The sequence below is a fragment of the Paramormyrops kingsleyae genome, chromosome 1 (genome assembly GCF_048594095.1).
Source record: "Paramormyrops kingsleyae isolate MSU_618 chromosome 1, PKINGS_0.4, whole genome shotgun sequence".
Taxonomy (NCBI): Eukaryota; Metazoa; Chordata; class Actinopteri; order Osteoglossiformes; family Mormyridae; genus Paramormyrops; species Paramormyrops kingsleyae.
The window spans coordinates 22,302,148-22,315,348 of record NC_132797.1 but is presented as its reverse complement, the minus strand read 5'-3'; the positions used below and the strand labels follow the sequence as shown (position 1 = coordinate 22,315,348).

Sequence of the window (13,201 nt, the reverse complement as noted above, 5' to 3'; positions counted from 1 at the left end):
AAATTTCCAAGTACTTTCTAATTCTGAACAATTTTTCTTTTGAACTAGTTGATTCCAGGCCATTTTTTTCAGCCGATTAAATGACTGAAGACAAAAAATACAAACAAAATAATTATCACTGCACTTCTACAAAAACTGAAAAGAAGGTTATCAATTAATCAGCCGAGCATGGTCTTATATTCAACAGCACACAGCCGTGACTGGTCATAAAGAATTAGGCAGGAGAAATGTTTTAAAGTTTAACCAGTAGATGACTCTACCTGTGCCATGTAGCCGTGATAGAGAAATGCACTAAAAACAGCAAAACTTCATTTCTTTGGGCGAAACAGGGATGTGTGACAAAAAGGGCTTGCAAGAATATCATTGCAAATGTGTGAGACTTGGCAGGTCTGACTGGTAAGGACTATTAAAATGAAAAAAGATGTTGCTGTAAGAATTTATCGACAGGCCAAATCCAACCTAACATGCTTATTGGATGGAAAGCCACATAGAGAGGCATCCCTCAGAAACAAGGCAAGAAGCAGGCAGCCACCGGCGCTCACCTTCCTCCTCCTTCATCTTCTTCAGGTCATCCTCCCCCACCAGACACACGCGGGGGCGGGGCTTGCTGTCGGGGGTCTGCTGCTTCATGTCCATCTCGAAGTACTTCTGTCTGTCTCTAAAGGAACGCTGCTCTGGGCCATCCAGGCTGCCACTGAATGTGGGCGTCTGTAGGGGGCGCCGGTGGGTCACACCGACAGCACCGTTTTAAAAGCAAACTGCTTGAGCAGCAAGTTTTCATTGGCTGCTTTTGGAATAATTCATTGTCTTATCATTTTAGTTCAATACAAAATAAAGTAGGACAGAGGAGCTCCTAACTGGGCAAGATGGCAGCTGACAGCAGTTACATAAGCACTTTTTTTCGTACATTGGTCACTCAGACACTTGACTCACCTCAGGCTTGGACATGTCTGGGCTCCTTTGGCTGAAGGAATCCTGGTAAAAGAAAAACAGCGACACCATCCGTTTGTTACTGGGGGGCAAAACAGGCATTCCTATTCATCATTAATCTATAGACCTATTAAAACATTGTCATTACCATATTATTATTTATTTTCTGTTTAGCCTGTGTGTAACCTTCTAACTGCCATTCTCTTTCACTTTTGCAGTCTGCAGAGCAAGACAGATTTTCATTTCAGTACAAGCTGTCCAAGCATAATGGAAGATAAGATCAGGTGACGGAGGGCTTCAGAAAGAGAGAAACCACGCATCGGAGAGCTTAGGTCCGGGGTGATCCTAGGAGGGGCCAAAATGCGTACAGAGGGGGCAACCTTATTATTAGTTAATGAAGGTTTAGAAACAATGAGTGATGGGGGGGGGGGGCACTCTGGCGGCCTATCAGCTTTCAGTGGCCCTGTGGCCCCACCCTTGTATACATCCAAGGGTGAGGGAGACGGACCAGCAGGTGCGCCGCTGCGAACCGTCACGGCGCCCCCTACCTGCTGCAGCTCCAGTACTGCCATAGAATGCGGCACAGCAGCGAAGGCTTTGTAGGCCTGCTTGGCACTGATGGGGAACTCGTCGGGGGTGAAGGGAGAGGGGGTGCGAGGCTGTGGAGGCGGGGGGCAGAAAGACAGGAAGGGAGACGGGAAATAGTTAGAAGGACAGAGAAGCAGGGTTAGGTCCAGGGGGAGGAGCCAGAATAAGAGCTGGGAGAGCGAGGGGCAGACCCTGTAGGGAGGGTCTCAGTGAGGAAAACAGTCTAGGTTACCTGGTGTCAATGAAAAACGTGTTATACACCGTGAGGGGATACAAAGAGGCACCTAAACGCAACGGCAGGGCGGGTTCTAAGACTTTTTAAGGTGGAGGGCATAAGAGGGACCATAGTTCATACAGAGGTGCCAACCATATCATTAGCCAATGATATGTTCTGAATTGGTGACAGAGGAACAGGTATTCTGGGGGCCAATCAGCTTTCAGGTAGAGTCAATGTCCTTGTGGTTTCACCCCTTAAGCCACAGTGTAGCAGTCAGAAAGGAATAAGAGAATGTGAGCATGGGATTTAATCCACGGGAGGATTCTGGGTAAATGGAGGCTGGTTTGAAACTGACTGAAGTTTCAAACCATGACGTTTCTTCAAATGAAGAGCACTGCAGGCTGAATGAAGCCGTGGTTGTGACATGAAGTGCGAAAATGGCAGAGTGTGTTAGTGACACTGCCACTTACAGAGGTGTGGGAGGCGGCGGGGAGGAAGGCACGATGGGGGGCCGCACTGGGACTGCTTTGCCCATCCTGGCTGATGGGCGAGCCGCTGTGCCGCACGCGAGAGAGGGGCTGGATCGTTCCGGGCTTTGTCTTCGAGACAAAACATAGAGGAGGGGTATGTTTTATTATCCTCGGTTTTACTTTTAAACGAGGTCTTAGGGAAACTGTCACACCTCTTCAGAGAGGTTTTCCACCCCAAAAATTTTTCACTCAGAACGGATAAAAATAAAACTGATAATGAACAAGAATCACTCGGACATCAAGAGAGAAACATGAAAGTTTCCATTTACATTATGGTCTCAGATATTTAGGTACATTTGATACTGCCATCGCTACAGCATACTCCACAGAATAGTCTGTGTGTACAACAGACAAAATGTGGTAACCCTATATTCTGATATTTACAGTAAAAGGAGAATTCTCCCAAACCATTCATGGTTTCTACTCCTCAATGAAACCTCAGAGAAGATAAACAGTGTTTGAGATGACGGGCATTATTAAAAATATCACCAACATGTCTTACTGAACTTAACATGAATACTGAGAATATTCTTCACACGAAAATCACGCATGAGCCTCGAGAGGAGCCGTTCTATTCTAAACATACTACATTTGACATTGTACTGCTTCAGCTGGAAGAGCAGCATATTAGCAGACATTAAAGGGCATGTACAGGGGTGCTGTCCTTGGGTGTAGCGTGGGAGGAATAGTTAATGCTTCCCTGAGGAAGAGGGGAAAAAAAGGAGAGTTTAACAGGCCCGAAAGCGACAGAGCGACACAGGGAGGAGGGAGGGAAAGCCTCATGTGATTCAGCTCAATTCCACTGGAACACTGGAAACTTCATCCAAGCAAGGGGATGAGCAAGCAAATCTGAGCAATGCTCAAGTATTAAACTGTATGCATTAATATAATGAATAATCATCCAGTGCTTGCAGAAGACGCTCCTGCGTCTGGTTATATGTGCTGTTGATCTGCAGTGGCGATTAAAGGATGTCTTTAGGAATGGAGGGCGTAAGCGGGGCCATAACTCATATAGAGGCAGCAACATTATCATTAGCCAATGAAACATTTTGAATGGGTGAGTGGGCCAATCACCTTTCACATGGGGCCTGTGGCCCTGCTCGTTCATTCGGAAAGCTACACTCCGTGGTCCGAGCAGAGTTACGATTAAGCTTATCAGCAAGTTTCCCCAGCGGTAAGGCAAACGCTGGTTAATTAAAGCACCCTCATCCTTGTTAACGGATTTGGCCGACGCAGTACAAGGCAGCCTGTCACGCCCGTTAGAGAGCCTGCCCTGGGGTGTCCGTCCCACCGGGCCGGACCAAGCAGGGCCCACAGGCCACTTACGAAGCGAGTCTCCCTCCCGAGGGCGTCCCGGGAGGAGTGAGGAGGCTGGGGGGATGGGGGTCGTGGATGGAAAGGTGGATGGTGGAAAGGTGTATACTGTTCGTCAAATAAGCTCCTCATTCTGGGGGAGCAGGATAGTAAGGAGGGAACTGATGAACAGAAGGATGAAGGAAGGCGCCATCTTGGCATGTACTCACCGGCTGGGGGCTGGGGGGGTACGGGGCCTCTCTGTTGGGGCTCCTCGGCCGGGGGGTGTCAGCTGATGGGGACTGGTACTATCACAAAGAAACATGCACAGGGGTCAGACCCACAACTTACAAACGTGTCCTCATAATGCTCTTTAAACAGCGGGACGATCATCATGACCCCCCCACCCTCCCAGAACACACCCCCAAGTGGCAGGTTATTGCTGAGCAGCAAATCGTTACTGTCAGAGTGTAGTTAGTGGGCACAGCTGAGCTGCATCAGGCTGCATGTGTAACCTGAGATCAGAGGTGTTACGTGAGGGCGATGCAGAGGAGCAGCACGGCCAGCTGCAGGACCCGCGCAGCTGGCCAGCGTGCTGGGGGAGAAGCAGGGAGTCTCCAGGGTCGATGGCAGACTCAGTAATGCATGTATCAGTACGGTGAGCAGAACATGAGCCCAGCATTTCAGACATGGGGCAATTTGCCTAAATACTGTCTTAATACTGCTGAAACACGTTTAAGAAGGACAGAGAAAATCTAATTTATCTGAAAATTAATAATAATAATAATAATAATACACAACTATAATGTTATGTGGCTCAGTGGGTTATGGGCACTGTCGTTGTGATTGACAGATTTCACTGCTGGGCCCTTAACACTCAACTGCTCCAGAGATTGTCTGACCCTACTTTCTCAAAAAGTATATCGCTTTGGGAATAAACACAGGTTCAGGTGGACGTTTTTCTGAGCTAAATTATAAATTGTTGCTGATTATATCAGACAGAGGCATGCTGGGAGGTCAGATACATGGGGGGGTGAATTCCTCAGGTCCTGCATAGGACATTGGGATGCTAACAAATCAAAGGGCTCCTGTGCACACACGCACTAACACATACACAAACAATAAGGCAGTAATAAACAGCATCCTGATAGGAGGAACACAGAGGTATGCTCTGAACCCCTGCTATCACCATGGGAACAGCTGCAATAACCATTATTAACACTACGGGTGCGGTGAAGCCATCATCCAAGCTCCGTAGAGGTGGCTGAAGCCAGGGGTCCAGGGGAAGGTGCTGGTCGGGTTAGGGAAGGGTCAGGGCAAATATAACCATGCCGATGGGTCACGCGGCCCCTTGCCTTGCTGTACAATGAGGTCTGCAGCTGGCCCTGCCGGCCGTAGCCCACAGGTGGCCCAGACAGGAGGTGCTGTTCCGGGGGACAGCCCCTACCCTTACGGTTGGCAACCAGGAAAGGGTTCTCACTGAAGAGGATCGGCTTACAGTCCACGAGCGATTCCTCGGGCTGGTCAGCAGGGGGCGTGGCTTCCTGCCCAGACATGTGCGATGACGGGGGACTGTTGAGGATGTGGCAAAGGGGGGGGCCCTTGGCAGGGGGACATCGCGAGATATCGGCCTCCAGGCTGGAGGCCGGGGACAGGGTGGGGCTGACCTGGGGGGGCTCTGCAGGGTTGGAGCCTACGGACTCCAGAGAAAGGATGAGATGGGCCTGTAGGGGCGCCTCCATGGGGACAGCCAGAGCGACGGAATGAGAGAACTGAGGGGGAGCAAGGAGAGACAGGGATGGGGAGGGTGAGGAAGACAGAAACAGGAGCACACAGAGGACTCATGGATGGAGGGATAAAGAGAAGAGGCACTAAAGACTGAAGCGTAAAACCAGGAGACAATGTCTAAGCCAGGTCCATTGAATCCCCCCATAGTCCACAAGTCCAATGGCCCTGGACTTCAGCTGTACTGAAAGCCCGCTAGGACTCGCCTGCCTACATTCCAGGTCTGGGGAGGTTGAACACCAGGTGCCCACCTTTGTTATATGATGGTGCCCTGCCCACCAAAACACTAAGGCCATTATGCTATTTGTAAGAACGAGCGACATCATCCCACACCTTCAGAAAGCATACACGACCAACGCGGCATTTAACATGAACCATAAAAAGACCTGGGCCTTCAAGCTGCATGGTGCAGCTCATTATATTTACATTCTAAAATGGCAGTGAGGTGGCAGAGGCTGGGGTAGTGACTGGCATAAAAAGCAGCATTGACTTCAAACAGCCTTTGAATCTTGGGGGGGGCATTCAGTACCACAAGAATGGGGTTACATTAATATCCTGTGTTGACCTGTTCATATAAGGCCATAAGGGCCAGCACCAAAAGCACTATGGGAGGGCAGCAAAGGGCCAATATGACCCCATCCCCCCCACCTTCCCCCACACACAATCACTGCACCATCTACTCCAGGCATTCGGTGGGGGTAGGGGGGCATTACCATGCGCATACCATGTAAGGCACTGGCAGTATAATACAGGGAACAAATACACTCTACTCATGAACAATGCATGATTATCATCTGCCACACCACAAACGCCAGTTATCAGTATTAACGGACAGAAACCCTTAAACAATCAAGCACTACCAAAATCCTACGCTGATTACCAGGGGATTGAGTTTAGTCTACATTGCTGTACGTAACCTAAGAATACCATCAGCAACAGCTGCATAGCCGTGGTGGGTTAAAGATGTCCAGAAAAAGATCTCATGGGTGATTAAAGCATCCTGTACAAGCCCTGACATCACTCCGTGCTGACCTACAGTAGATGGGAATCTGCCTCATACAGCTAAAAAAAAACAGGGACCCAGACTCAAAGCAAAAAGCAACAGGGCTGTGGCGTGAAGACAAGCCTCAGTCCCCCCAAAAATGGCACAAACCTAAGCTACAAACCAATGACGACATCGTGATGTGGCCCAGAACATTCAAATATACACACAAGAAAGGCTGAACCTCCCTACTTCAAAGAGCAGTAAGAAAGAGTGAATTAGATGAGAAGAACAGGAAAAGACAACAAGGAAAAAGAGAGAGAAGCACGGCACTCACAGTGGGGCGGTAGTGGGACCGAGCGCAGGGGGATGTCCTTCTGGCTAACATTCAGGACACTGAACATTAAGCCACTAAGTCTTACATGCAGAGCTCCACCCCTAACCCATCAAACCACTGCCTGAAAGGGATTAAAAATAACCCGCCACAAGTGCCAGCCGGGCTTGGCAGCTGTCCACCACGTACGGGGCACCGGATCCTTGAATACCTCACTCGTAGGGCCCTCTGGGACATGGAGAGCAACCCCCACAACAGATCATGTCCTGCAGTATCCTGAACTGCACCTAAATACAGGGCTGGACGGAGGACAAAGAGCGCTCATGGGATGACAACAGAATCACAAAGCATGAGAGAAGCTGAAATGATGCATGAGTCGCACCCTTATTTAGCTAGTGTCGTTTTGTGATGGTGCCACTGGTGCGACCTCACAACTAATCCTGCACAGAGACCTCCCCTAAAGACTTTCACAGTCTGTTAGCTAATATGGTTGATGAAATGATCCCATCCACATTATCCATCCATTAATATAATATACATAAAATATCATATTATATTATACTCCTGTATATTTTTGTACTGTATATATTCTTAGTAGACTGGACATCTCCTTTTGCTTACTTGTGTATACAGTGGTACCTCAGAACTCAAACTTAATCCGTTCAGAACTTGGGTTCGAATCCTAAAAAGTTCGAGTTCTGATTGAATTTTCCCCATAAGAAATAATGGAAAACCAATTAACTGGTTCCCGGCCCCAAAAATTTTTTTTTTTAGCATTTAAACACAAAATGAACAGAATAAAACAAGAAGAGCATATACTGTACTAAACACATCTAAGTACATTTATCAAAACAGTAATTTGTAAAGTAAGAAAATAAATGTATCCAAACAATGTGTAAAGTAAAAAAAAAAAAAGAAAAAAAAAATGTGTCCTGCCCCGATTGTCCGCTTTTTTCATGTGCCATGCCCCCTCATTAACCTCGTGTGGAATCCCCGTGTGACCAGCTGTTTCTGCTTGTTGTCATTAGTCCTATGTATTTAGTCCGCGTTTCAGTTTGTTTCCCCAGTCTGGTCATTGTATTGTCCGTCTGCATTTTGCCTGCTTTACCTGTAATTAAACCTTGTATTCCCCGATACCCTGACGTCTGCGCCTTTGTCTCCGTTCCGTCCCAGCTCGGCACGACAATATTATTATAATTAAATGTATTAATAGTTTATTATTAATGATATTAAAATAATTAATAAGAAATCTATTTTTTATGTATTTTATTATATAATAATAATTACTGTTACTGTGTATCATTGTCTAAATGTATTTTCTAGTTCTAGTTCTTTGTACTTGCGCATACCCTTAAAATGATATTGAATAACGACTTACGAACATTTCAAGTTACGAACGGCCGTTTGGAACGTATCTCATTCGTAAGTAGAGGAGCGTCTGTACTTTAACTTGGCAAATAAAGTTGATTCTGATTCTGTATTTAAAGTTGCTTTTCCCGCAGGTGAGATGCAGTGAGCAGGGCTGATTCTGTTATTGCCTGGACATTCAACTCAGTCTGGCTTTAGAATCTCAGGTTGTAGGACAGGTACACTTCAATAGAGGAGGCACTCTGAACAAATCCATTGCGTATGCATACGTAATGTCACAATGGGCTGCTACCCCTCCCCCACGCACAGGCGGGTAGTAGTAAGGTTCACTGCATCGAGTGGAATGCAAGGAACCTGGGAAATGTAACCCACAACCTCTGGTTATCCCATCATTGCTTGGGAACGCAGGATGGAAACACTTGCATTCCACTTATCAGAAGCACCTGCTTGGGATCAAAGGTCAGGGGTCCAAGAAAAGATTCCTCAAAAAAAAAAAAAAAAAAAATCTTCAGAAGGAATGCTATTCTCAGATGAGGGAGGGTGTGGGTGTGCCCGCAGAACATAGACAAAATATAAAGATTAGCAGTTCATGTTCGGGGTTTTTAGCGTCAGATCAAAAAATGCACCAGGAATGCTTTATGTCCAAGTCTCAAGTTTCAGATAAATTCTTTGTGTAGAAAACATAATTATCCTTAAACTTAATTTACTTATGTTGTTACTGAATAAAATTTCAGCTTCTGCACCTTGTGTAGAAACAAGGACATCCAGACAGCAAAACTCCTGCCAGGTTATCTGTTGCCAATAAGAAAATCTGATAAATCTTAGGAAGAGATCAAAAGCGCCAGTTGAGTATCTGACCCTAAGCATATTTTAATGCATCAAATCAACCATTCCTCAAACCACCCACCCATCTATCCAAAAACGCAACCAACAAGCTGCCCACCCATCCAACCAACTATCCAATCAGTCATCCTCACACCCAAAGAACAATCCCACCAACCATTGATCCAAGCAGTCATGCACCCAAAAAACCAACCAACCAACCATCAAACCAGTCATCCACATACCCAAAGAACTATCCAACCAACCATCAATCCAACCAGTCATCCACACATCCAAAGAATGAACAAATGAACCAACCATCAAAAGAACACAGCAACCAATGAATGAACAAACGAACCAACAAATCAACCAGTCATTCACTTACCCAAAGAACTATACAACCAACCAACCATCTACCCAACCAGTCATCCACATATAAAAAAACAACCAACGAACCATTTATCCAACAAGTCTTCCACAAACCATCAATCCAACCAGTCACACACACCCAAAGAACTATCCAACTAGTCATCCACAAACCCAAAGGATGAACAAATGAACCAACCATCAAATGAACAAACCGACCAATGAATGAACCAATGAATGAAGAAACAAACTAACGAACCAACGTACAAATGAATGAACCAACAAATGAACTAAAGAACTAACTAACCAGACACCCACACACCCAAAAAAAACACAACTAGCCACGTACCAACAAACCAACCATCTACCAATCAATGAACCAAACAAACCAACAAATGTACCAACCAATGAACCAACAAACCAAACAATGAACAAAGGAACGAACCAGTCATCCACACACCCAAACCCACCATCTACCAACCAACAAAGTCATTTACACACCCAAAGAACCAAGCGACAATCTACCAACCAAAGAACCAACAAATGATCCAACCTATGAACAAACCAACCAGTCATCCACACACCCAAAGAACTAACCATCTATCAAACAAACCATGGAACGACAACAAACGAACCAACGAACGAAGAAACCAACAAACGAAGCAACCAGTCATCCACACACCCAAAGAACTAACCATCTACTAACAAACAAATTGAGTCATCCACACCCCCAAAGAAGCAACAATCAACCAAGCAACGAACCAGCCAACGAACGAACCACAAACCAATGAACCAATGAATGAATGACCCAACACACCAACCACCAAACGAACCAACCAAAGAACCAACCAAGAAATGAACCAACGAAAAAATCATCCATCGGGACTCTGAGCACATCTCCAGCACAATACTAATGAGCACCTGTGTCTTATCAGATAAATGAACAAAGCTGAAGCATTCGATAGAGGAGAGGTCCTGCAGTGTCCGTACTGTAAGGCTGGGAACCCAGAAAAGCCCTGTGGGGAATTGATAGGACACAACACAGGTCAACCCTGGTACCAGCACGGGGAGCTCACCTGGCCAAGCTTCTGCATGCCAGAGCTGGGCAGGGCAGCCAGTGTCCTGTAGTCCAGTTTGAGGGGCCCAGTGTCCAGGTCCTGGAGAAGAATGGAAGGAGCAAAACACAATAATCAGGGTTTAAGGCCTGATGATTTTTGCAATCAACTTTTTGAGATACCAGCATGAAAAACCATGCTTGAAGCTGTTCCCCATCCAAGCTGATGATTCTGTACTTGATTAAACATGCCTTAACAAGCCAAGGCCGTTTCTGTGATTACTGATTGTCCAGTAAGCCCACGAGCAGGAGAAGTGGAGAATGGACAAGGGAGCCCTCACCTCAGTCTCCTTTTCCAGCACGCGATTGGCCTCCTCACGCTCCATGCGCATGCGCTCCTTCACCAGAGGGGGGCACCATAAAATGGGGGAGGGGATGGGGTACCCAATCACGCAACAATACATGCAGGAGATAGGGGGATGATATCAGAGGAGGATCAACAGACCAAAGGGGAAAATGATGTGGGTGAAAAAATGAAAAGGGTGAAGGGAACCATGGGAATTAAGTAGAGAAATGATGGATTCCCAGACACACCAGAGATTGAGAGAAAGAGAGAGGCAGAGAAAAGAATCCACACATGTTAGAAGACAGGTAATCCCACTGAATATTCCCACAAAAAAGCAGCAGAAGAGGACAGTGGGACACAGCAGGACCAGGGGTGGGGTGGGGGTAGACACTAAGGGCGTTTTTCCACCGCACCAGGTACCGTACTTTCGGTACTTCCATAAAGTGCCGAAAGTTTGGTACTTCTTTCATGTCGGTTTTCCACTGCCGTAAAAAAATGGTACCGGCGCCAAATGACATCATCAGTGACCGCCCCTGACTGACAGCCCAAAATTAAAACTAATAGTTGAGGCTATTCAGTAAAATCCAAATCATGCTGCCATCAATTACGTTTACGTAGGTACATTTACTTTGGCTAAGCCGATCAAAGCAGTAAGAATTAGCTTACTGCTAATTCAGTCTTTTGAAAGCAAACAAATTATTTAATTATGTTTTTTGATTTTCAAGCGGCATTGTTCGGTGTTTCGCGTGTGCCCCATTTCTTCCAAGCGGCTTGGTATTATGGTGTTCCCAGCAATTAAGTTTCCCTATATTTCTCCTGTCTATCAGGAAATAATGTTTCCCCTAATATTAAAGCAAAGAGGTATGTGAAATGCCTGAAAATCACTCAGGTACATTATTACATGTGAATACAGTAGATCGTCACGCATAATATAGTCTTATAAGCAATACTATACCGTTTTCATCAAGAAATACCTCTATCCAGCGAATTAAGTAATTTCATTTATTATCTGTAAAAACAAAAAACATACAAAAGGCATGTGATGTTTTAAAATTAATATATGGCTTGTTTACCGTGTAAAAGAAACCGTGTACAAATCAGCGCGCGACAGGGGAAACATAGGGAAACTGAACTGCTCGGAATGGCAAAAACTTTTTTATTTCGAGTCGTGCCATCCAAATCCCACTGGATCTGTTCATCCGACCAAATGGCGATTAAAGCCTGTGTTTCCTCGTTTGTCCATTCTTCCATTTTACTTTTTTATATTTTTGTTTCTACTGCTTTTTATTTTGTTTCTCACTGTGTATTTCAAAAGATGGCGGTTGTATTTTGTGTTTCAGCGGTAGGTTATTTGCATAACCAATCAACAGCAAATACGTTTGCAAGTCCCACCCCAAAGTACCGAAGTACCAAAGAAGTACCCCAACTGGTTTGGCACTTTCGGTACTCGAGATTTCGGTACTGGTACTCGACCGGAAGTCAATGGAAAAGCGAAAGTACCATACCGAAAGTACCGTACTTTGTGCGGTGGAAAAGCGCCCTAACACTCCCACTCTAAAGTGACTGTCCGATGCAGGCAGGGTGCGAAGGGTTAGCAGCTCATCACTACAGCACAATGAAATACCGGGGCACTCAGCTGGCATACGCTGTGCCAAAAACAGAGACCTTCAGCCACAATTCCCACTCACCAGCTTCTCCAGCTCCTCCTTCTCCCACTGGGACGATTCTCGCACCATCTCCACCTCCTGCACACAGACAAACAACATTTACCCAATCAGACACGTGTTTTGATAAGACAGCAGTGGTCTCTGAAAACGGTTTTTAGTCTGAACGTCTGTCACATGCAGATTTTCCTGATAAAAAGAATGCATGCAATTACTTGATAAACTTCATTAATCCCCATGGGGAAGCAGTTCAAAGTTGTTATACATCAGGCCTGCATATCATCACATCACAATGTACTGGCGATTATATGATTACATGCACAATAATCACCAGGGCTTTAGATAACGGGCGAAACATTTGTCCAGACCCCAGCTTTTCAATACTTTACGGACATTTACTTACGCCCACAATTTGGTAAGCAGATTAGTAGTATGCCTAAGATATTAAAAAGATGTGTACTGTGATGCCCATACGTTAGTAATCTGTATTAATTCAACGTGTCCTCATGTTTTTTAAATTTGGTTAGTGGAATATACTGTTTTGGTAAATCATGGAAGTGATTTAGTGAAGTATGGCGGTGAAGAAAGGGACAACTCAGCAGTCACAACATATTTTAAAAGAGGAGATATTGTGAATAAGCAAGGTAAAAAGATCTGTGTGGTGTGGTGGTAATTTTAACAGTTTATAGTCCAGCATGTTTATTAAAAAAATATATGCCAAATTTATACAGATCACTAACTTTTGGGGGTCATAATATACCTCTCATTAATATTTTAGATGCTCTACTAATCTGCTAACTAAATTGTGGGCCTAAGTACATGCCCATATAGTACCAAAACACCGGCATCTGGACAAATGTTTCGGCTGTTATCTAAAGCCCATTATGTGTTTATTTCAGCAAACGACTTTGCATCTGCTGTT

At 45.4% G+C, this 13,201-nt stretch overlaps 1 protein-coding gene across 24 annotated transcripts in view; it reads right to left on the bottom strand.

The window, feature by feature from the left end:
- scrib (scribble planar cell polarity protein) overlaps positions 1-13,201 on the bottom strand; it is an 82,020-nt gene that overhangs the window by 9,879 nt on the left and 58,940 nt on the right. For 15 of the 24 annotated variants that reach the window (XM_023832825.2, XM_023832813.2, XM_023832814.2 and 12 more), the window contains 9 exons: positions 12,304-12,360; positions 10,611-10,667; positions 10,292-10,372; positions 4,914-5,330; positions 3,789-3,866; positions 2,206-2,334; positions 1,479-1,589; positions 934-975; positions 543-708 (listed from right to left, as the gene is read on the bottom strand). In XM_023832825.2, the coding sequence (XP_023688593.2) occupies positions 543-708; positions 934-975; positions 1,479-1,589; positions 2,206-2,334; positions 3,789-3,866; positions 4,914-5,330; positions 10,292-10,372; positions 10,611-10,667; positions 12,304-12,360 (1,138 nt within the window). The remainder of the gene's footprint in view (positions 1-542; positions 709-933; positions 976-1,478; positions 1,590-2,205; positions 2,335-3,788; positions 3,867-4,913; positions 5,331-10,291; positions 10,373-10,610; positions 10,668-12,303; positions 12,361-13,201) is intronic. The other 9 variants (XM_023832817.2, XM_023832815.2, XM_023832834.2 and 6 more) reach the window with 7 other exon arrangements.